This window comes from Channa argus, chromosome 3, assembly GCF_033026475.1.
Source record: "Channa argus isolate prfri chromosome 3, Channa argus male v1.0, whole genome shotgun sequence".
Lineage (NCBI taxonomy): Eukaryota > Metazoa > Chordata > Actinopteri > Anabantiformes > Channidae > Channa > Channa argus.
The window spans coordinates 14,318,131-14,340,248 of record NC_090199.1 but is presented as its reverse complement, the minus strand read 5'-3'; the positions used below and the strand labels follow the sequence as shown (position 1 = coordinate 14,340,248).

Genomic DNA, 22,118 nt, shown 5'->3' with positions numbered 1-22,118 from the left:
TAGATAGATAGATAGATCCCCGCTGGAAAATCTAGATTTAGGTCGAAGAAAGACAGAGCTTCGCATCAAGCTGAAAACACTGTATGATTAACGTGGTGTGTTTCTGGTTGATTGACAGTTTACAGACGCAGACTCTCGGGTTTGTGTGTGCGCAGTGAACATACAGCGCCATTGTGCCATAGTGTGGGCAGAAAGTCACAAAGCCATTAATTCTCTTAATTGAAATAATTATTGATCATGTGAAAATGTAAAGCTTCCACCTTTTTTTCACGAGCTACATACATCCTGCGTAAGTTTCTACCCACTTTTTATTGTAAGCATATTCAAGCAACTACAACCTGTGCAGGGAGCGAGGGGGGGATCACCAAGGCGCGCTGTTAACGTGCACCGGTGCCTATAGCGCCGTGTGACATCCCTGAACAGACTACCACCAAACTAACGGGCCGTGAGCTTTTACCGGGCCCGATGATCGCTGATGCCCGAGAAACAGGCTGATTATGTCAATCAAACCCAGCACCCTCCCCTTCTTTTTCGACCCCCCCCCCCCCCCCCCTCCCGCGCCTCTCTCTCTCTCTCTCTCTCTCTCTCTCTCTCTCTCTCTCTCTCTCTCTCTCTCGCATCCACTCCTGTAGGCTTTTTTAAACCGGTGCATTTACGCACGGCACTCAGTCGGTAATGGGCATCCTGATATCGGTGCTCCTCGGTCCACTCGCTGCATAACTACCACCTTGAAGTGCACAGATAAAAGCACAAGTGGGCATAACGGGAGAGAAGAGAAGCCAGCGGGAGGCGGGAAGGGACGAATCGTGAAGGTGGGGAGGAGAGCGGATCATTCCGCCTGGCCGCCCCTGCTGCTCTAGTGGAGGGTAGAGAGAGAGATGAGAGATGGCTCAACGCTTCAACATCCAAAACATACGGGAGCGGTGCGCCAACGAGACCGGAGCCCCGGACCCACCCGAAGCAGCATCACACTCACGGCTCTCCAGACACGCCTCCTCCCCGCACAGCAGCGAACCAGCCTCGGCTAGAGGTAAGTGGGAGAGCCGGTGCTCGTTCTCCGGGTAAACTTCGGCGGCAGGAAGCGTAATGGAAAACTGTATGGAATCGTCTCCTATTATTGTGAGTTGATGCTTCTGACTGCCAGTAGTCAGCGATGTCTGGACTGCGGTTGCCTTCGTTTTGACTGGAGACTTAAGGAAACAAACAGAATAGTAGACCTATTACTGCTACTAAGTTTTCTCCCGTTTTTATAGTTTTTGTCCCCGTGACTTCATCTCATATAGTTAAAATTGAGACTTAACATAGCAAATATAAATTGATTGTGCAAATCTGATTTAAGTTGATTAACGTCATTCTTTTTAAAATGTGAAAAGTTTGTCTCATGCAGCATGTAACCAAATAAACGAAACACAATTAACAATATATACTTACCTTTTTCCATATATAATGAATTATAATAACCACTCTGAGCGAGAAACTTTGACATCTCTTGTGTTATTCCATAACATCGCCCTCCTGTGGCTCTTAATAGTGACACCCGTGCATACCTACAGTTAACAGGTTCAACCACCTTAACAGGTTACGCTCACAGGTGATCTGTTTACTCTTTTCTGATTTGTTAATGACGGTGTGAACCGATGAAATATAACTAAAATCTAACAGACTCAAGTCTGTTTGTGGTCCAGGAGCTGATTCATTGAATGATTTCTGAACAGTGGGAACCATGTGCTAAAATGGCCGGATCTTCAGTGACCTCTGGCATCTCACAGTCCAGCAAAAACAAAGATGGGGAAATTAGGAAGTTTCATCTTTATTTTTGGGCATTATTAAAGCTAATTGCAAGGTTTGGCTGTTGCACAAATGACATTGCTGTTGGTACTGCACACATGTGGCTCACATTTCAGTTAAATGTGCACATCTGTGGCAGTTTAGGACCTTAACAGTGTCTACAATGGAGTCAGGTACACATCACCTGCAAAAATCAATGTAAGGCATCAATTGAATTAAACTATGAACTATAAACTATGCTCTGAGTAGGTCTACCTGCCTTTTCTTTATTACAAGAGACAAGTCCCCAAACATTTTTTAATGTTTACAGATTGTATTTAAAGTTATTATGCTCAATCAGGTACTATTTACAGAAGCATTTTATGAAAGCAAACAGTACAGCTTTCTGTATTGAAGTAGGTGCAAAAGTCCGTCACCTTTAGGTTATTTTTTTCACTCTTTAATTTTCTGGTTTCATATTTAAAGGATATGAGTGAAGTCTCTCCTCTGTGACCTCTTGGCATGTGTTCTCTGAAGGCAAAGAACAAGCAGCAAAAGATGAGGGAATGTGAGGAAAGACTGTTGATATTCAAAAAGACACAAGGAGAGAAAGAAGGGGTGTAGAAAGATAGGTGGGGGGCGGGGGGGTCGAGGCGGAAAGAGAAAAGAGAGAGAAAGAGATGCTGTGAGATCTTTTCTTCTCCCTCGCTCCCGGCACATACATTAAGATGCTAATCCTGGTCTTTTTTGTCTCTTTCTATAATTCATTGCATTTTGTTCCTCTCTCTGCTCTTTCTCTTACGCTCTCTCTTATTCTGGCACTTTTCTCTTGCTCTCCATTTCCTCTGTGCTGTCATGGGCTCCCCCAGATTAGTGCTCCTGGCAAAAGGATTCCAACTCTAATTTTGTGGTATTTCAGATGATTAGGTTCAGAAATAGGACAGAAGTGCACAGAGTTTGGTGCAATTAGAGGAATTCTCAGTAGAGCTTTATGGGACTGATTAGTTGAGCTCCCATCCACCTCCCCGCACTGCCATATTAACACACAACCAGCTGTTGTTTATTTGTCAGGATTGACTTTTGTGTTGTGTTTGTGCTTTTAGCTGTGATGTCACTTTGTATGTGTGTGTGTGCCAGAGGTTGGATAAGCCCTAAGGATGCAAGTTGTTTTCAATCAGCTCTGTAGTTACCAGCTGTGCCCTCACATTCCCCAGGGTGGCACAACCTATGCAGACACACACATACCCGTGAGCACACAGCAAGGAGAGCTGTAATGCATGCTATTCAACCTTGCCCAGAGAATTCACTCCTTTCTTCTTTTCTCCTTGTCCCCCTTTCTCTGCAGAAATTAATCATTACTTGCGCCGTTTCTGCATGTGATTCCTCCGTGAGGACTGGAAGGAGAGTACCTCGACTGCGTTTCCTCACTAAAGACCTTTGTTCCGCGACATTCGGCACGACTTCTTTCTACACCTGCCATGGTGACATGACGCAGCCCTGAGTGGCTTCGCTCCTTCCTCACATACATTGACAATCCATTGGGCTCTTCCACGCCAACAAACTTGTGCAGACACTATCCAGGAAAGTAAAAAAGACGTCTCTTCTTCCTTCTCACAGCACCTTCCCAGCTTGCGATGACGTTGGCCGTGCGATTCCGTCGCCACTTACGTAGGCTCTTGCTCCTGCTGGCCTCCTGCTGTCTCCTCTCCCTCCTTCTGTCCGCCTACTTTCTTTTTACAAACTCTTCCCCTTCCATGCAGCTCGGACAATCTCCTGAACCTGCCTGCTCCCAGCCACTTTCCATGTCCACATACCGTCAGCTCCCGTACCCATATCCTCCTAATCCCCCTCACACGTATGTCCACACTGACCCGGTAGTGCTGGTGCTGGTGGAGTCTCAGTATTCTCAGCTGGGTCAGGACATTGTGGCTATACTGGAGTCTGCCCACTTTCAGTTTCACATGGAGATAGCCTCAGGAAAGGGCGACCTTCCACCACTGACAGATAAAGGCCGTGGACTCTATTCGCTAATCATTTACGAGAATCTGTTGAAGTATGCACACGCAGACACATGGAACAGACAGCTGTTACATCAATACTGTACTGAGTACAGAGTGGGTATCATAGGTTTCTACCGCTCCACAGAGAACTCCCCTCAACTTCTGAAACTGCGGGGCCTCCCGTTGATGCTTAGGACCAATCAGGCACTTTGGGACTGCTGTGTGGTTTCTAGCTCACCTCTCCTGCATCTGACCAAACCCGGGACAGATCGAGGGGCCTTACCTGGGGAGGAATGGACGACCTTCTCCTCTAATCACTCCACATACCAGGCTGTGCTGCATGCACGGGCAAAGGAGGGAGCAGGGGCAGGTAGTGGCGATAATCCAGGATCTGGCTTCAGTTTAGGTCACCAAGCCACTGTGGTACAGGACATGGGACTTTATGATGGGGTGAGGAGGGTGCTGTTTGGCCAGGGACTAGGCTACTGGCTCCACAGACTTATCCTGGTGGATGCCATTTCCTACCTCACAGACAGGAAACTTACTTTGGGCCTGGACCGGCACATACTTGTGGATATAGACGACATTTTCGTTGGAAAGGAGGGGACACGCATGAATGCCAAGGATGTGAAGGTATTGGGGGTGATGGGTGTGTGCTAATGTGCATTAGAGAGAGATAGCGGGACAGAGCAGATAAATTCATGTCAGGTCAGATGTGTTGGATTAGATTTTTCATTCTGCTATCAACTGATTAACACAGTAATTGATGGCAGCACATTGGTAACGATAAGGAATGTTTACTTATTGCGCTGTAAGTTTGCAGATACCTCAGCAAGAAATCTCACCGGGAGTGTATTTCAGAGGATTTTTAGCTTAGCTACGATTCCACTGAGAGGGTGGTTGAGGAAGCTCATTCATGTGTATGTGTTTTGCACAAAGTGCATATGTGTTGGGGTACAGCAAGAGGGTATTTATCTCAAATGGAGGTTTAGCCTGAAGTAAAGAGGCCATTTAAGGGAACAAAGACATGAAGTGAAAGAGAGAAAGAGGAGGGGTGAGAGAGAGAAAGCAAGGCAGTGAATGAGCCAGTGAAAAGATGAATGGCACTTATTCCTCTTTTCCCACATTCCTCCTCTTAGGGAAACTAAAGGAGAGTCAGCCATGCAGCCCGCCTCTTAAGACAGCTATTGTTTCAAAACACACGCTTGCGTGAGCAAACACACACATACTCACATGCAGACGAACATGCTCCTCCACACATAAATTCATACAGTATTTGCACAGCCTCTTTTCTGGGAGCGGGATGTAAGATTTTTAAGAGAAAAAACCTCTTGGGTTTGCTGGAGTGTGGATAAAGCGTTTCAGCACAAGGAGTTTCATTTAAAACTTGTGGTCAAAATCTCCCACTGCTTCCTCACTTAGGGTTGTTAAAGGCAAAATAATTGTGTTTGGTGGGTTTTTCTGTGTGGGTGTGAGTGTGTGTGGGTGTGAGTGTGTGTGGGGGACAGGTGAGATTTTCTGCAGTGGTGCACATGAGCTTAGGCTAGAGGCGTCTGCCCAGCTACACTGCAGCCTCACAGCATGTAGGAAAGTGCAAGTGTGTTTATACATAAATGTGTGAGTGTGTGCATGCATGTTTGTGTGTATGGGTGTTTTCTGAATCACTACTTTAGATTACAATGTCACTTTCCGTCAATGGATGACACCTGTCCTGTTATAGGCTTAAAGAAAAAAAAAAAGCCTCCTTCCTGTGGCCGGAACTTGAGGGAGACATGATAGGAATCTGGAGGGTGAGAAAACAGGAGTGCAGTAGGCGGTGAAGTGCAGAGGAATTCCACCCTTGAATATAAAAAAGATGCTTGTAACCAAAAAGGATAAAAGAGTGAATATTCACACACGCAGTGCCACACATCCGCACACATACACATTCACAAAATTAGCACAAGTGCTCTCGAGTTGGAGTTTTCATTTTTAAGTCTGCCTGACTCTTCAGCTTAGTCGTATAAATATACATGAGGATGAACCAGTGCCATAACAGAAGGACAGAGAGATGGGGATGGAGGAAGGATGGAGGTGGAGAGAGCAATCGAGTGAGTTGGGCAGAAAAAGAGACGTCATATCAAAACACTCACATTCCTTCCTTCCACATTTCTACTCTTCTATAACCTTCAGGATAGTTGGCAACAACAGAGAGGAAGAGAAGGGGAAGAAAGGAGAGGAAAGAGTTTCAAAAGCTGTCATTAGTCTGTGTTTACCTCCACACCTTACTCACCTGTCCACTCTCATTTTTTTATACCCTGCTCTCCCTTCTCCCTTCTCAGCCCTCCACCTCCCTCCATTTCTCCTACAGGTGGTTCTGCCAAGACTGGGAGCACCTTTCTCATACCACAGTCACTATCTCACCCACCAGTTATCAATCTCCACTTATTCACTTTATATATGAGTCCCAGTCTCATCCCTCTGAGGGTGTGGTCCTTGCTCATGTATTAAATTTCTGACAATCAGAATGCTAAAGGAAAATGGGGAAGTAGAGGGGGGGTAGGCGAGTGCAGGAGCAGGAATATTATGATTTGTAGAAGCCGTACTCTTAGCGATGGAAAGCCTCAGGTACAGCTGTCAGATTACAGTCTGAATGAGGCTCGAAGTGACAAGTGTGCATGCTGGTTTACACCATGTAAACTCATAATCATGTGAACCAACCAATTTATTACACTGTCACCTTTTCCTAATGCGTTATGTCTTTGTTGTAACCCAGAGATTGTATGATTAGTAAATCCTGATGATTAATTTTCAGATTTCATAAATAGATGTCTTTTCTTTCTACTGAAATGTCTTTGAAGCTGCTGAAAAGATGACTCATGTTAGCTGGCTATGTGTCAAATATACACCTAGCTTCAGGTGAAGGTGATAGCTGAAAAGCTGTTGCTTCATTTTATTTAAAAGATGAATGCTTGGGGAATTCAAGGAATTATTTAATCATTACAGCGAGATGTTTGCACAAAGAAAAGCTGAGGTTGTTTAAAATTGTCCATCTGGGTATAATGATAGCTTTATGGAATAAAACAAGTGAACTGTTTTAGGTTCAATTTGGGTCAGAACAGACTAACAGATGGGGATCTTACTGACCAGGTTTATTCTAAAAAATAACACCTGAGTTTGCTGAGTAGGTGGATCTTATGAAACATTACTGAGTATTTTATACTAAATATTCACTGCAAAATTATTTTCTTATAAGTGAATATCTTTTACATGACACTACAGCACAAACATATTGCAGCGAATAATTATGAATGATGTGAAAACTGTGGAAAGATTTAGTCCTCTCCCATCCCTAGTGTTTCAAAAGCAGCTTATGTGTAATGCTGCATCAATGTATGTAACAGGATGAGTTATTGACCAATTAGTAGGACAAGGCCTTTGCAGTGCCAGTGTTAGAAATCCCTTCTTACCTCTGTAAAGCCAACATTCAATCTCCTGTTCTCCCCGAGAGAACAAGTGAGAGGAGTGAGATAGAGAGAGAGAGAGGCCAATTAAAATGCCACCCTCCTTCTCTCTGCACTCTTCATTAGTCTCACCCCACGAGTTCATCTGGTGACAAACAATACCTACACCCCCTCCTGTCCACGCACACACTCACACACACACAGCTGTATTTCCTCTATTAAAATGATTCACAGGGAGGCACCATACGGATGACATTTCTCAAAAAGAGGGATGATGCCAGTCAAAAACTCCCATCAATGATGCGAGCGTGCCGGTGCTTGTGTTTTTAGGTCTTCTGCTCTCCTCTGCCTCGGAGTGGTCATTAGGGAGGTGTCCGATTGTCATCTTCAGATTCCTCTTCATCACTTTCTTTCCTTCCTCCTCCTTCACTCTCTTTCCTCTTCACCCCCTCCTTGCCCAAGTCATTGATCACTATCTCCAGCTTATTTGTATTCCTCTGTAAATCTCTCTCCACTCGTTCTCACTCTTTCCTCCCTGAGGTGCTTTTTGAAACGGTGTCATCTACATCTCTTAAGAGGAAACACAGGCTTGTGTACACACACGCTCCATGTGGACATAGCAGCCAGGCAAAATCACATTCACTTTAATGTTGATATGTAGTATTTGTACTGCATGTATCAGATGGTTGGTAGTGGCTCAATGAAAAGAACCGTTACCTCATATGAGCTCTTAATGGTGAACAGTCATCACAGCCGAGGAAATGACGTGCATTTAGACTTTTTTATGCAGCGATGCTCTATACCTTGCTCTCCCTGAAATGGAAGAATTGGCTAAATAAGATTAAAACATAAGTTTCCAAAAACAAAGTGGGCAGGTTGTTGCGTTCTTAATTTGTTTAATTTGGCACTTCAGATAATTACCACTTTCATTAGTAATCAGCCACAATGTGCTATTTTGCCTTAAGAACTGATTAGGAAACATGTTACCACCAGTGTATGACTGATGAGAACAGATAACAGAGTAGTGACATTTGAAATGAAAAGCGCAGGTGTCTAGGCTAAAGTGTTTTTGTCTGTCCTCATTATAACTTTGGTCTGCCAGTGACCTCAAATTGAAAATTAAACAGAATACACAATTAAAAAATGATGGGGGGGTTCCACAAAGTGGGCAAGATTTCAATGAAGGTTTTTGGCTTTGCAGTCTGTAATTTATTGTGCAGTCCTACTTACAGTTAATCTTTAGACCTAATTAAGTATGATGCATATTTGCCACTTAAGTCAATGGAACTGAGCTCATTCTATATCCTTTTATTACTTTGCCAAATGCTATTACATAAGTAATGAAGAAAAGGCATAAACAGTGGAGAATGATTTGAAAACCAGTGGAGGAAGAAAAGGAAGTGGGACAGAAGCAGGGCTGCTTTTTGTCTTCTCTTACAAGGGGCATGAGATTTTTTTTTACATACATGGCAAAGGCTGACACCTTTAATAGGTACTCTTAGGTGTTAGATCTGAGTGGTTTTCAAATGACAAAGTTGCAGGTGGTAAAAGAGAAAAAGACATGACATATAGGGTGGCAGTGGAGAACAGGATATTGCTTCCAGCATGATGCTTCCTGACATCTGCTGTCCTTCACCCCCCTGATTTGGACAAGTGAAGTTATCAGAGTCTGTGCTAAAGGGATGCTATACAGCCATTCTATTAGAAAGAAAAGAAATGCACTATTACTTAGTTGTTATATTTAAGTTTTTCTCAAAATTCTCCACAAAAGAGACGTTGCTGTGCCCTTGTAATGATTGCTCTAAAGAAAGCATCTGTCAACAACAATATTATCTACCTTTTTTTGTTTAATTAACCATTTTTGTCAGTGCTCTTGTTTTGTGTTCCAAATTAACTCTGAGAAAGTGGCTTGGTGCCATACATTTTCTTTCACAAAATGAGGCAGGTTTTGCGGTCACAGCAATCACTGAAACTCAAAATCCTTGAGGTGCTGCCAAGTAGAATTTAGTGTAAGTATAGCGATGCCAAAGCAATCACAAGTACCTTGGAACCATAATGCAAGTGAATAGATGATTTTGTAAAATGCCCAAGCATAAAAAGCTTCACTGACTTCAATCTGACAAGCGAGACTGGAAGTGAGACAGAGAAAGGAAGAGTAAGCAAAAGGAAGACTGGCATTAACTGGTAAAGTGCTCTCCTGCTCATCAAATAGAGATGCCTGACCCAGTTAAATTTGCTAGTCTGGTGTTCACATTACATGCACAGAAACACACACACACACACACACACACACACACGTACTCGTGTAGACGAATCAAGAACTTTGACCTTTTTTTAGGTTTAAAGGCCATTAAAATGTGTCTAATTATCTTGTTCCTGCCAACACACTTTTAGATCTGTTTGCACATAAAATCCTATTCACAAATAAGTTCTTTTATAATTTCTTTTTTAGATCTTAGAGCTGAGCTTAAGGATTTGAAAAGAAAAGAAACAGTGCAAAGGCAAGAATGACAGAATGGGGATATGGAGTAGAGGCGTTTGGTGTAAAGGGTTTGTGAAAGGCAGTGAATGCCAGCTGTCCAGATGTCTGTCTTCCATCTGTTTGAACCCCAACATCTAGCTGGCACCTCTTCCAGTACTTACCACACATGCACGTGCACACAAGCACACACATACTATTGTTTTTTTACATGCACAGAAACAAACTGGCATTGCTTCTAACACTAGCGGTGAAAGGCAGCTGTGGGATTGGCCACAGAAATGAAGGCTATCGCTAACAGATAATCCCAGCGTGTGTGTTTACCTTCATCACTAGGATTGTCAAGATCTCTCACATGCTACATAGTCCCACCCCTGCTAATCCAAAACCCCCATTCTTTCTTATAAAGTATCCCTTATGGCCCAGTTTAAAACCACCCTCAGCTTGGGCTCAGTATCCAGTGGACAGATTGGCTCCTTATTGCTTAAAGCCCCCCATTCTGCTACAGTAACACTCAGACAAACAGCAGGAGGGACTTCATTGTCCCTCAGAGCCAGAGTTAGGGTTTTATCATATACTCAGTGTGCATGTTCCTGTCATAGAAGTGTACTCCTTTTTATTACTGGGAATAGTCTGTCTCCACTTTATGATCTACAATACTCCTCTTGAGCTCAGGCTTCTAGTTTTAGGGCAGAAAATGGCCCCATTGTGACCCACAAACTGTTTGGTCTTGGGTTCAGTCAGGTGTTAACAAAACATCCTGTTACCGTTGCTGTGGTTGTGGGATCCTGGCATGTTTGTGTTATGTTATGAGTTCATGAGAATAAGAAGACAGTTAGGGCGAAGTACAGAAAGTGAAGCAGGTCTTGACCTCTCTTTTTGTTTTGTTTTTTACACATATATTTCTGTCACTTATTAAGTTGAAAACTGTGTGATAGCCAGCTCCTCTTTCAGCTCTGAGTGTGGCCATTGGAACAAGTATAAACATTTTGCTTTTCCAAAGTGGACAAAATGTCGTACAGTGCATAGAGTGACTCACAGTGGTACGGTAGGGTTGAGGCAATACAAAACAAAAATAAATTTTTCTCAGTAAAGATACCATATCAGAAATAACACAAAGCAGGGTGATATATAAAGTTTGAATGAAATCAAAATAAAATCACTATTTATAACTTAATCTCTAGAGAAATGTATTATATAGATTGTCATCCTTTTACAACAGGCTGCTTGTCTGAGGTTTCCTGTTTAGGCTTTCGACCAGCTTATACTTGTTCCTAAAACAGAAATGGAACCAATAAACTTTTAAGGTTATCTGTTACATCTTTTGAATGGTTTGAAAACCACTTTGCAGAGAACTGAAACCTGCTCAAGAAAGCTGGTCCATCACAGTGAGCACTTTGATGCCTGTGAAAGTTTCATAATCATTGCTGTGGTTGCACATGTGGGATGTTTTTGAAAACTCTCCTGCCTGGTTTGTTATCTGATGTGTATGAGTTAGCTACTGAACAACTTCTTTGATGCATGAAATGGCTCTGTCCCTTTCAACATCTAATTTTTTTGCTTTTGTAGGGCCACATTTTAAAACTCGCCGTCTTTTTGGGCTTTCTTTTCAGGAGTCCTTGATTGAAACAGCATCTGTAAATGCAGCGACATGTTTTAGAAATTGTTCATAATGGCAAAGTCTGAAAAAAGTGTTGACACAATGTAAAATGTTGAATGTTGGTGGTGCTGGTAGTTAATGGTCCAAACATGCTAAAGCTGCTGCATGGTCATTTTGTTGCTCTGAGCCTCACTGACTGACAAATAAATCCTGCATGACTCTACTATTTTTCTGCTGTAATCGTTAGGTAGCAGAATATAAATGAGGCATTTAAACTAATATACTGCACACTTGGACACACGCCTACACGGACTCTTACAGATACCAACACACACGTTAATAATACATTTTGACCAAGTGCATCAGGGACTACATATTGAGTTACAATGCAAAGCACTTGGCTACAAACTTAATTTAATTCTTAAGTCTTTGTATCTACAAGTTAGGTTGTGTGTAGATAGGCAAACATGTGCATGTGTGTGTGTGTGTAAGTAAGATGTAGAGGATGTCATAACTGAAGAGACAGGGCATCAGATTAGGGAACTGTGCACATCTGTCAGCATGCAGCCATCTTCAGCACCATTAGATTAGAGCTAATGAAGACACTCCATGCCTGTGTCTGTATATTTGTTACTTTGGGAGACACACATCCATACACATATATCACGCGCACACACACACACACACAAATTCATCACGCACACATACAGATATGGGGGGGAGAGAGGGTTGAAGAAAAAAAGAGAGCGAGAAAGAGAGAGAGAGAGAAGGGCTGCCTGGAACCGATTCCTTGCTCTGACATCAGCTGCTCAGGTCTCGTAAATCAGGGAAGGTTCCTGAGGATCGATTAAAAGCAGCATGACAAAGATTGGTAATAGAGATGTGGCACATAGCTCAACAGAAAGACCCTGGAGACTTAAATATACAGAGAATGTAATAATTTCATAAATAAATAACATATTTGTGTGAGAGCAAATGGTGAGAACTATATGAAGAAAATGTGGTGGGAGAATGGAAAGGAAAGAGCAAGGGGAGAAAGTTATCGAAAGAAAGAGAGAGAGAGAGAAAGAGAGAGTGATCTTTCCTCCATGCTGCTTCAGCCTTCCTTTCAAATTAGAACAGCCCCGTCTCCTGAGAATGTGACATTTTCACGGAGCAAGCGAGGCAAAGATGGAGGTTCAGAGAAGGGTGGGGAGGGGGTGGAAGACAAATGGGGAAGGGGGGCAGAGAGGCGACTGCAGGTTTTCGGAAGCGGGAAGATGGAAGAATAGAGGGAGAATCAGAAAGAGAGGAGGAAGCAATAGTGTGGTGGTGGTGGGGTGACAGGGTTGCACTTGGCAGTGTTAGGGATGGATAGAGAGAATAATGAGAAGGGAGGAGTGTGTGTGTGTGGGGGGGGGTTATTAGTCCACCCTCCAGAGGCTACTAATGCACTGACCTTCATTAACTCGCATTACTGTCGGTGTGTGTGACTGTGTGTGTGCCTGTGCAACTCTCTTCAGTTAACACTCATTACAGAGTCTTTGTTTAAAGGCCAGTAAACTAATGAAGTCATTAAATAAGGAGAGAAAATCCTGATTCAAGTATTGAAACCAGAGGCTGAGGTAATGTTTGAGACAGGAACATGTACTGGAGCTCTGTACAATGTAATCACATCATGTTGGTGACTACTGCTCATCTATCTATCTATCTCTCTGCAGGCTCTCCTTGATACGCAGAAACAGCTACGCTCTCAGATCTCCAACTTTACCTTCAATCTGGGCTTCTCTGGGAAGTTCTACCACACAGGTGTGTTTATGTTTATGCTTCTCATTCTGACACACCAGAGCCAGACCTACATTGTTAAATATAACGAATGTAGATATGAAGAGTAAAACATAAAACTCTAAAAAGGATTTTTTTTAATCTTTTAGTCAGGAATGTATTTATTTCTATTTATTTTGTATTGATTTTAAAAATAGCAAAATGACAGAAGTGTAGGTCTTTGGAGAGAAATGTTTTCCATGATTATTGTAAATAATAACCACCCACATGTTTCAAGCTACAGTTCTGTATAACAAGCTGTTTTACTTTTTACCTCTACTTTTAGCTTTAACACTTTTTTCACCAATAGTCAACATGATGAATCTCCCACTCATTTTGCTTTTATATTGAAATGTAGGGATGGTATAGATTTTTCTAAATGAAGATTTTCACATTTACATTTTTGGATCAATTAACATGATATAAAATAATCTGTATTGTTTATATGGCACTTTTTGTTAATCTGAACTAGAAAGAATAAATTATTATTAGATAAATTGGTGGTTATAGAATTTCAATGCCTTCTGTTTTTGCAGTACATCATACTGTAGGTAAATGTAATAATTTTGTTCATCCAATCCTACACTGACTAGTCAAAAATGTACTTTGACTCAGACATACTGTAATAACAGCAACATAAAAACAGGTTTAATTACCGTTCTGTTAAAATGATTTTTGTAAAATGTTGTAATCTAGATAAATGCATTGCATTAAATTAATCTCACGCTATTTTAATATGTTAAATTTCTGGGTAATAGTTCCACAACAAATATTTGTGATAATATTATATTATATAAGTGTTTTGTGGTTAATCAAGTTTTAATTTATTTTAGTTAAATTGTCTAAATGTGCAGCAAAGGAACTAAAGTTACACTGTTAATAACAACATACAGAATAGAATCTGATACAGAATAAAATAATTTACCATGGTGTTGGTTATTTCTATACCTTAACAACCACTTTTAATCTGCATTTACGTGAAGCATTTATGTGTCTATCTTCATCCCATTCTCCTCGGGGGGGTTTGTGTCTGCAGGCACAGTGGAGGAGGATGAAGGAGACGACTTACTGTTGAAGTATGTGGATGAGTTCTGGTGGTTCCCCCACATGTGGAGCCACATGCAGCCTCACCTCTTCCACAACGAGTCCTCGCTGCTGGAGCAGATGGTACTCAACAAGGAGTTCGCTCTGGTGAGATGGATGTGCACACACAAAAGCAAGCACGCACATTTCTTACAGCGGTCTGTTCTGCTGCGCCTTTTTAATCATGCTCTCTTCCAGTAATTGTAAAGTTTTTCAAGGGCGTCTGTTGTGGTTAGTCATTCAGATTACGGACACAAGGTTGGTAGTTCAAAGCACTGCAATTGTTCTGAGTTTGTTCAGTGTCGGACTTTTTATTTTTTTCAGGTGTTACACTATGTAATAGAACACAGACCACAGACTGGGGTGTCACAGCCATTTGGCATGTTGTCCAAGTTTTTTTTCCATGCAGATAAACACATGTATATTGTGTTAATTGAAAAAAAATAAAAATAAAATCTTGAAATGTAATTTATAATATAATGAATGTGGTGTCTCATGTGGGCTGTGCATACTTAGGCACCTTCTGTCAGAAAAAATAATAACAATGTTTTTACAAAAGTTAACAATATGTGCTCATTTACTAAAACAAAGAAAGAATTCCACATAGAAATGAGTTTGATGAACACCCCAATCTATGCACGAGGTTGAGTCTGCCCAGCTTGAGTTTGCTGTGGATGGCTGGTACTTGTGTGGTTTAGTGAGGTGAAATGATTTGTATGACTGTATTGAAGTGTCACATCACATACACAATACTGCAGAGGGGGCTTGTTCTCGTTTTTGAAGGTGAACAGGATCGTAAAGTGTGATCCCTAACCTCTGTTGAACGCACATTCATTCTAACCTCCCTCATCCCCTGACCAGTGATGCTTAGCTTTGACAGCGTGTGTAGGTGTGTGTCAGAACGAAGGACAACACCATCAGTCTGTGAGATGCATCCAGCAACTAACCAGACTCACACACACACAAACACACACACACACACACACACACACACACACACACACACACACACTTGCACAAACTATATATTTTTTAATTTCCAACCTGAAGGCCAGCATCTTCCCAAACACATCGCAAACCACGTGCTTTTATTACAAGTATTACAAGGTCATTTTGTTGGGCTCTGTCTTTATGTTGTATATTCTTTGTCAGAGTTGTGAATGTGTTTATGTATACAACCCTCACAGTCGTGTCCCCCTTCCAGGAGCACAACATCCCAGTGGACATGGGTTACGCTGTGGCTCCTCACCACTCAGGTGTCTACCCAGTGCATCTACAGCTGTACGAGGCTTGGAGACGTGTGTGGAACATTCGAGTCACCAGCACTGAAGAGTATCCCCATCTCAAGCCCGCCCGGTACCGCAAGGGCTTCATTCACAACAACATCATGGTGAGGAGATAACATTGTTTTTTACACACCTTTGAAAAATCTCAGGTGGTACCGCAAGCAGGAATACATGCAAATGTGCTCATCTACATGCACTGTGCACTGCATGAGTTGACATGATTCTGCACACACATGATAACTGACTATCTACTGGATATTAATAACAATTTTCAACACATGCTTTGCAGGAACACATTTGATTATTTATTGATTATTTAATATTATTTCTACTTTTCATTCTTTTTCCTGTTTCTAGATCCGAGTTAAAATTAGTGCTGTGTGTAGACACATTTTGTAAACTATATTTGGCACAGATATCATACCGAAGTGAAGAATTCCCATATGATGTTGTGTGTGTCACTTAACATAACAGCACTGATCACGCTGATCATGAATCAAGCCTTCAATCCACGTTATGCAGTGTCCTTGAATGTCAGGAGGAAAAGGGATTTGCTTAATTCATCTGACTAAAATTAAAACAATAAATAATAAATCATTAGAAGGAGAAAATCAAAGATTAACTTCAGAATCATTTAGTCACAAGAAGTCTGTCTGGATACGTTGCTCTGCTGCTCGGTTATTTCATCTTACACTAAAAAACTTTTTTATCTGCCGTCTCTTTGTTCAAATATGTGTTTGCTGAATAGTAAATTGTGTGCTGATTGTTTTTGCTGCTCTTAAACAGAAAATCGATGATGCTGTGCGTGTTGTGTAACCTCTTTGTGTCTACGTGCGTATGTGTGTGCGTGGTGCTGTATGAATTCTTTGACCTCATCTCACCACAGCACACTCAGGTCCACATTGATTCAGTGTTTAATCGCTTCCCAATGCGGCTGAAGGGGTGAGCTCTCCTTTGTGTATCCGTGTGTGTGCATTTGTGTATTTGTATATGCGCAGGATGTGCATCACAGAATAAGGGTCTTGTAATGAGAGTAATTTTACACTTTGATGCTTCAATAAATGATTCATCAGTGACTGTTTGAGCCAGCAAAAGAACAAAACTCTTGTTACCCATTTCAACTAAGCAAGTTGTCTTCATCCCAATGTCTCACCTCCTCCTCTCCATTCACTTGTCTTTCAAGCTCTTTGTCAGCATGTACAACTGTTCCCTTATCGACAAAAGAACCAATCACATCTGACATCAAAATTACCAGCCAATGTTGTTCTTCCATATTTGGGTCTTGAGCAAACAATCTGAATAGACAGCTGTGTCAGTTTTCCTTAATCAGTGCTAGAAGTCTGCTTTTATTTCTTGATGTCTTGTCACAGCATCATAAAAGACAATTAGTCCAACTTCTTATCAATACAATGCCAAGCTGACAGTTTGACAGCTTATAATGTGTTATTATACATTACCAATACTAAGAATCACTGAATTAAATAACAATCATAAGTTATTCATCACTGAAAATAATATATTCGGTATTTCACATCATGCAGTACATGGCAAATAAAAGGAAGAAAAACAGAATGAAAGAACAAAGAAAAAGTGGTAGAAAAAAACGGTTCAATACCAAATTTTTAAAGAGGAAGTGAAGAATAAAATGACATTAAACGCCCAACAAGTAACTCTCAAGCTGACCATCAACCGCAGTGATGGATGTAGCTGTTCTCAGAGCACCTTTGCTGTTTTTGTTGTAAATTGTCTTTCAAATAAAACTCCAGACTATATATATAGTTTCATTGGCTCTAATAAAACTCCTTCTCTGTTTTTCCACTTGGAGATTTTGCTCATGTACCATGGTAGGAGGGTGGGGTAAGGACACATGCAAGAGATTAGCTATTGAAAGCTGATGATCACGTTGCTTGAGCTTTCATGAGCTGAGCTTTCTCTCGTGTTTGTAAGGAAATGGAGGGACATGCAATGACTTGTTGATCGTGTTGCTCGCTGCAGATCACAAGAAGGGTGGGTCACTGTGGACATGCCCAAACCTACAGCTCCTGGGCAGAAACTGTCCAGTGAGGCCGTCTCGGGCTGGTGCCAGCTTGTTAGCTCAGCGACCTACTAAAGCGAACTCGTGTAACCCCATCAACAGTTAATTAATAATCTGAGGCAAATGTTGAGATGAAATTACATCTGAGAGCTTTGTATGAATCATGGGTGGAGGAATTAGAGTGATCTACCACTTGTAGCTTCATGCTCAGTTGTCATGGATTTGTAAAAAACAATAAGTAACCTTTTTTTTTTTTTTTTTGCTTAAAATATCTTCATCATGAGAAGTTAGAGATTATGTGATGTGATCAAGTACATTTCCATTAAACATATTAAATGGCTTTCAGGTAAGATTATATATCTGCTGAATTCAGTCAAATTTCATTTACAGAAGTGTAACAGCATACAGCAGCCATCACTAAAAACATGATTAAGAACTCAAGTGCAGTGTGACAGCAGTGCAGACAAACAGTGGAAGATCCATCTCTAGCTTCAAGACATTGCACGATGCACTGACTTAACAGCAAAGGGTCGTAAGAAAAACAGATTTAAGCCAGAACATTCTTCCGAGAGGCACACGTGGAATGGTTTTTGTGTGTGAATGTACAGTACGTGCCCCTCAGTCCACGTTGAATTTGAATTTGAAATCACTTTGCCCTAAAGCTGCTGCTGAGCTTCCTGATAATTCATCTATAGCCTCCTGACCTCTCGTGAAATAAAAATGGTATCACTCACATCCTTCCCATCTTCTTTACCTTTCGCATTTCTTCGCTTCCAGTTTTTCTTGCAGTTTTGCTCTATTCATCTCTTTTTCCTCTGCTTCTCGCTCGATCGTTGCTTCGTCAGAGGAGGACAGGAAGTTGTCTTAAGGCTGTAAAAATTGTGTTTGTGTGTCTCTGTCAGCAGATTGAGAGCCACCCACTGGACCCACAATATCAGAACAAATCAGACTGAGATATGGGATTGTGCTGCATGCGTGTGTGAACTTGTGTGTATGTGCACCCACGTAAGCATGCATACGTGTGTGTGTGTATTTCTTTTTAAAATGTACTATATCAGTTTGAGCTATAGCTCTGTGGATAATTGGTTTGGTGAAATAGTGCTGAGTGTCTGTGGCTCTGGTGGCCTTCTCTCTCCCTCTCTCTCTTGTGTGTGTGTGTGTGTGTGTGTGTGTGAGTGTGAACTAGTCTGCAGTGTTTTATAGATAAACCAATATCTGTGCTTCCAGCCTTTACTCTCTATTTTACAGAGAGAAGTGCTCCACAAGGAGTTCACAGTAAAGATGTTCTCCTCTCTGGTCTTTCTTCTCTTCTCTTTTCTTGTCTTCTCTTCTCTTAATAAGTCCTAATACCACTTTGGATACTTTGACAAATGTTTAGTAAATGCTATATTACTGTTTAGGTAAGCTACAAAGACACCCTGATGTTCCTAACATTAGATAGTTGACTTTAGGCAAAATATAATATCAAAGCTGCTGAATCAGTTGCTGCTGGTGTTTATTCAACCATAAAATTGTGAGATTTACTTGTAGCAATAAAGACATTTGAGAAAATTTACATCCGGGACCCTGCTTTCATTACTCAAAGCACGGAGTTTGTGACTCACACAGGGCATGGCCATGTTCTGCTGGTATTTTCATGGCAATGGGTGCATGGTGCACCTGTACGACTTGGGATTAAAAGTAATCCATTATCATCTCCTCCCGCTTCAGTAAACAGCCAGTAACCGAAATACCAAACAGGTGAGGAAAAAATTGAACAGTGCCCTTAGAAGATTTAACTTCACCAGTGCAAGTCAATGCCTTGCGCTCTGCACCTGCATGAAAATAGGCTCTGTACTGATGCACTGGGGTAATCTTGGCTCGACAGCCTTCAGGAGTCATAACTCAAGGATAGGAAAAGCAATAAATGGTGTGTTCGATGACAACTCTAATTTGACTCTTACAGAGCTTTTTCACAGCAGATATGTTAATTTCTCGTTACAGGAACAGCACATGTGGACGTAGGAACTTTTAATGATGGCATCATTCTATTCAGGTTCCTTTAAGATGTGTCAGTCAGCCAGCATGCACAATAATGGAGTCCCAGAGCTGGAACACTTAAAGGGAGCAGAGCCATCATTTATGTTTTTAATTTCACCAATGCTTTTCATCCTATCAAAAGTCAAAAGTCAAAATGCCAGCTGTGAAAAAGGTCTACTACAATCTCCAATAATGTGACGTAAACCATCTGGAGGATTAGTGCCTGTGATATATAACATGATCATATGTTGTGTGACAAATGTCATAGTATCTCTGGCGTGTGTGTGTGCTTCTCATATCGACAAAGTGCCCTGTATGTACAAATCCCACTTACTGTCCGTCTGTCACCCTTTTGTTGCTGCTACCTGGACTATTTTTATTTAAGTCATCTTTGTACCAGGTTCGTTTGTAGTTGGGCACTAAAACTGCACAAAAAAAGCTGCTTTTATCTCCTTTTAAAATCAAATCTTTGTATTATTGTGGTTTCCTGTGCCACTTAAAGGGAAACTCCCATTCAAGTCTGTTTACAGGTCTTAGGTAGCAATGCATATGAAGAAAAAGCATAAAGTGTTATGCTGCTCCAGAGGGACCTGGAAGTGTATAAGAATGCAAAGCAAAATCAGTTTCTTTTTTTTACTCATAATTGCCTGTTTGTCTTATGAAGTTGTACCTGTGAATTCACATTTGGATGACTTCTCTTTTCTGAATATGTGACCAATATTATCAACTGTTTTTTTTTAATCAGTTTTGTGCGTTTGTGTGTGTGTGTTTGTGCATGTAGGTGCTGCCTCGCCAGACGTGTGGTTTGTTTACTCACACCATCTACTATAAGGAATACCCCGGTGGACCTAAAGAACTGGACAAAAGCATCCATGGTGGAGAGCTATTTCTCACAGTGCTTCTCAACCCAGTGAGTCAGAGAACGCACACATATACAATCAAACACACAAACACACACACAAACATGCACATGCAAACACATGTGAAAAACAGGGCGGGCTTTTACTTTCTATTTTGATTTTTGCACCTGTAAGAAACACCATCTGGGTTTCCCACTCTCTCACTATGCTGTAAAAGTAACTTCCTCACTGTCTGGTTCATTCTTCTTCATTTTGTGTGTGTGTGTTTCTGTGTGTGTGTGTGTGTGTGTGTGTGTGTGTGTGTGTGTGTGTGTGTGTGTGTGTGTGTGTGTGTGTGTGTGTGTGTGTGTGTGCGCGCACATTGCATGTCTGCCTTTTCTCCTGTCAGGGACTTCTTCTCACTGTGGAGCTGTGTTCATCTCCCCACTTTAAATTAGGTCTCACCACAGGGGGGTTGCTGTCACACACACACCACGCACACGCGCCCACGCAAACACATACCCACATTCACACACAAACACACACACATGTCCTCCCCCCTTGCTTACCCCTGCTGCGTATGTCAGCTCAATTCGATTCTCCTTTGAATTAAGGAACAGAATTAGGTTTTGGTGACAGTAGAGATGCTCATCCATGTGCACATGCTCACAAGCTGGTGCTCCGACTTAGATAAAGGTAGGCACGGATTTTCAGGATGTATCCCCAAACAATCTCTCCTGACTCAAGCCACACACCTGCACATGCACAAACATGCACAAGGATGCACATAGACCTGCAGCAGGCTTCATAGAAGTGTCAGGTAGGAAGTGCTGAACTAGAGGAGCTGTCAGATCTCAGCCAACATCACAGAGTTAAGTGCACCTTCCCACAACAATCCAGTCGAGCTCTTTCTTGTCTCTGCACGATTTTATCTTTGTCTCTTATTTTGTTATTTCTTTCTTTCTTTGTTGTCTATTTTACTATCTTCTTCTTGATTCATTCATTTTCTTCTTTGATTCATTCCTTTTTTCCTTGTGTTTCCTGTTTTTTGTATTATTTTTCCTGTTTTCTGTTCTTCACTGTTTTATTAATTTTTTGTAGTTTTTTTTTTCCCATCTGTTTGGCTTCAATGGCTCCGCCTGTCAATGTGTCCCTGTTTTCAGCCTTTGACTGCAGTGTTTTTAATGTTTTAAAATGAATTCTGCACTGTAGTGCTCTTAAACAGTTGATAAAACAAAAGAAAAATCAGTTTATATCTAATCAAAATCTCCTATTTCTTAATTTAGCTGTCCTTAACATGTCTGAGTCAGCACTTTACTAGGAAAAAGGTTGACTTGTAAACCTACAGTGAAGTGATTTTATATATCCTCCAGCGGCGACAATAGTTTTCTAAAAATAAAGAACTAGGTGGCTGGTTTGGCGTAGAAAAGAACAAGCAGCGCATTAGTCACTGTTTCCTGTTCAGCAGGTGAAGTGATTTAGTCGGGTGAATTGTTTCATTTGGAGATTGCGTCAAACTATCACTTGTGACTATAAAAGTCGTATTCACAGTGAAGTTGAACGTGCCTCATTGAGAATGAACAGTAATAAGAACTAATAATTACTGTATGTGGACTCTTGCAATCAAAACTGACATTTTCCCCAGCCCCCTAACCTCAGCTAAATGGCCCCAACTCAACTAAGCATTAACCTTCAAAAAACCCTTTGAAGTTGTGAGGAATGGCCAACATGTCCTCATAAGAATGGTACTGAAAAATGTAATAA

The 22,118-nt window shown here is 41.4% G+C and overlaps 1 protein-coding gene across 3 annotated transcripts in view; it reads left to right on the top strand.

The window, feature by feature from the left end:
• Window positions 1-639: 639 nt before the first annotated feature.
• The window catches only part of ndst3 (N-deacetylase/N-sulfotransferase (heparan glucosaminyl) 3), a 37,256-nt gene continuing 15,777 nt past the window's right edge, over window positions 640-22,118 (top strand). For 2 of the 3 annotated variants that reach the window (XM_067497536.1, XM_067497538.1), the window contains exons 1-6: window positions 640-1,030; window positions 3,113-4,400; window positions 12,990-13,077; window positions 14,129-14,283; window positions 15,380-15,565; window positions 20,297-20,425. In XM_067497536.1, coding sequence (XP_067353637.1) covers window positions 3,402-4,400; window positions 12,990-13,077; window positions 14,129-14,283; window positions 15,380-15,565; window positions 20,297-20,425 — 1,557 coding nt within the window. In that variant the 5' untranslated portion in view covers window positions 640-1,030; window positions 3,113-3,401. The other variant, XM_067497537.1, reaches the window with a different exon arrangement.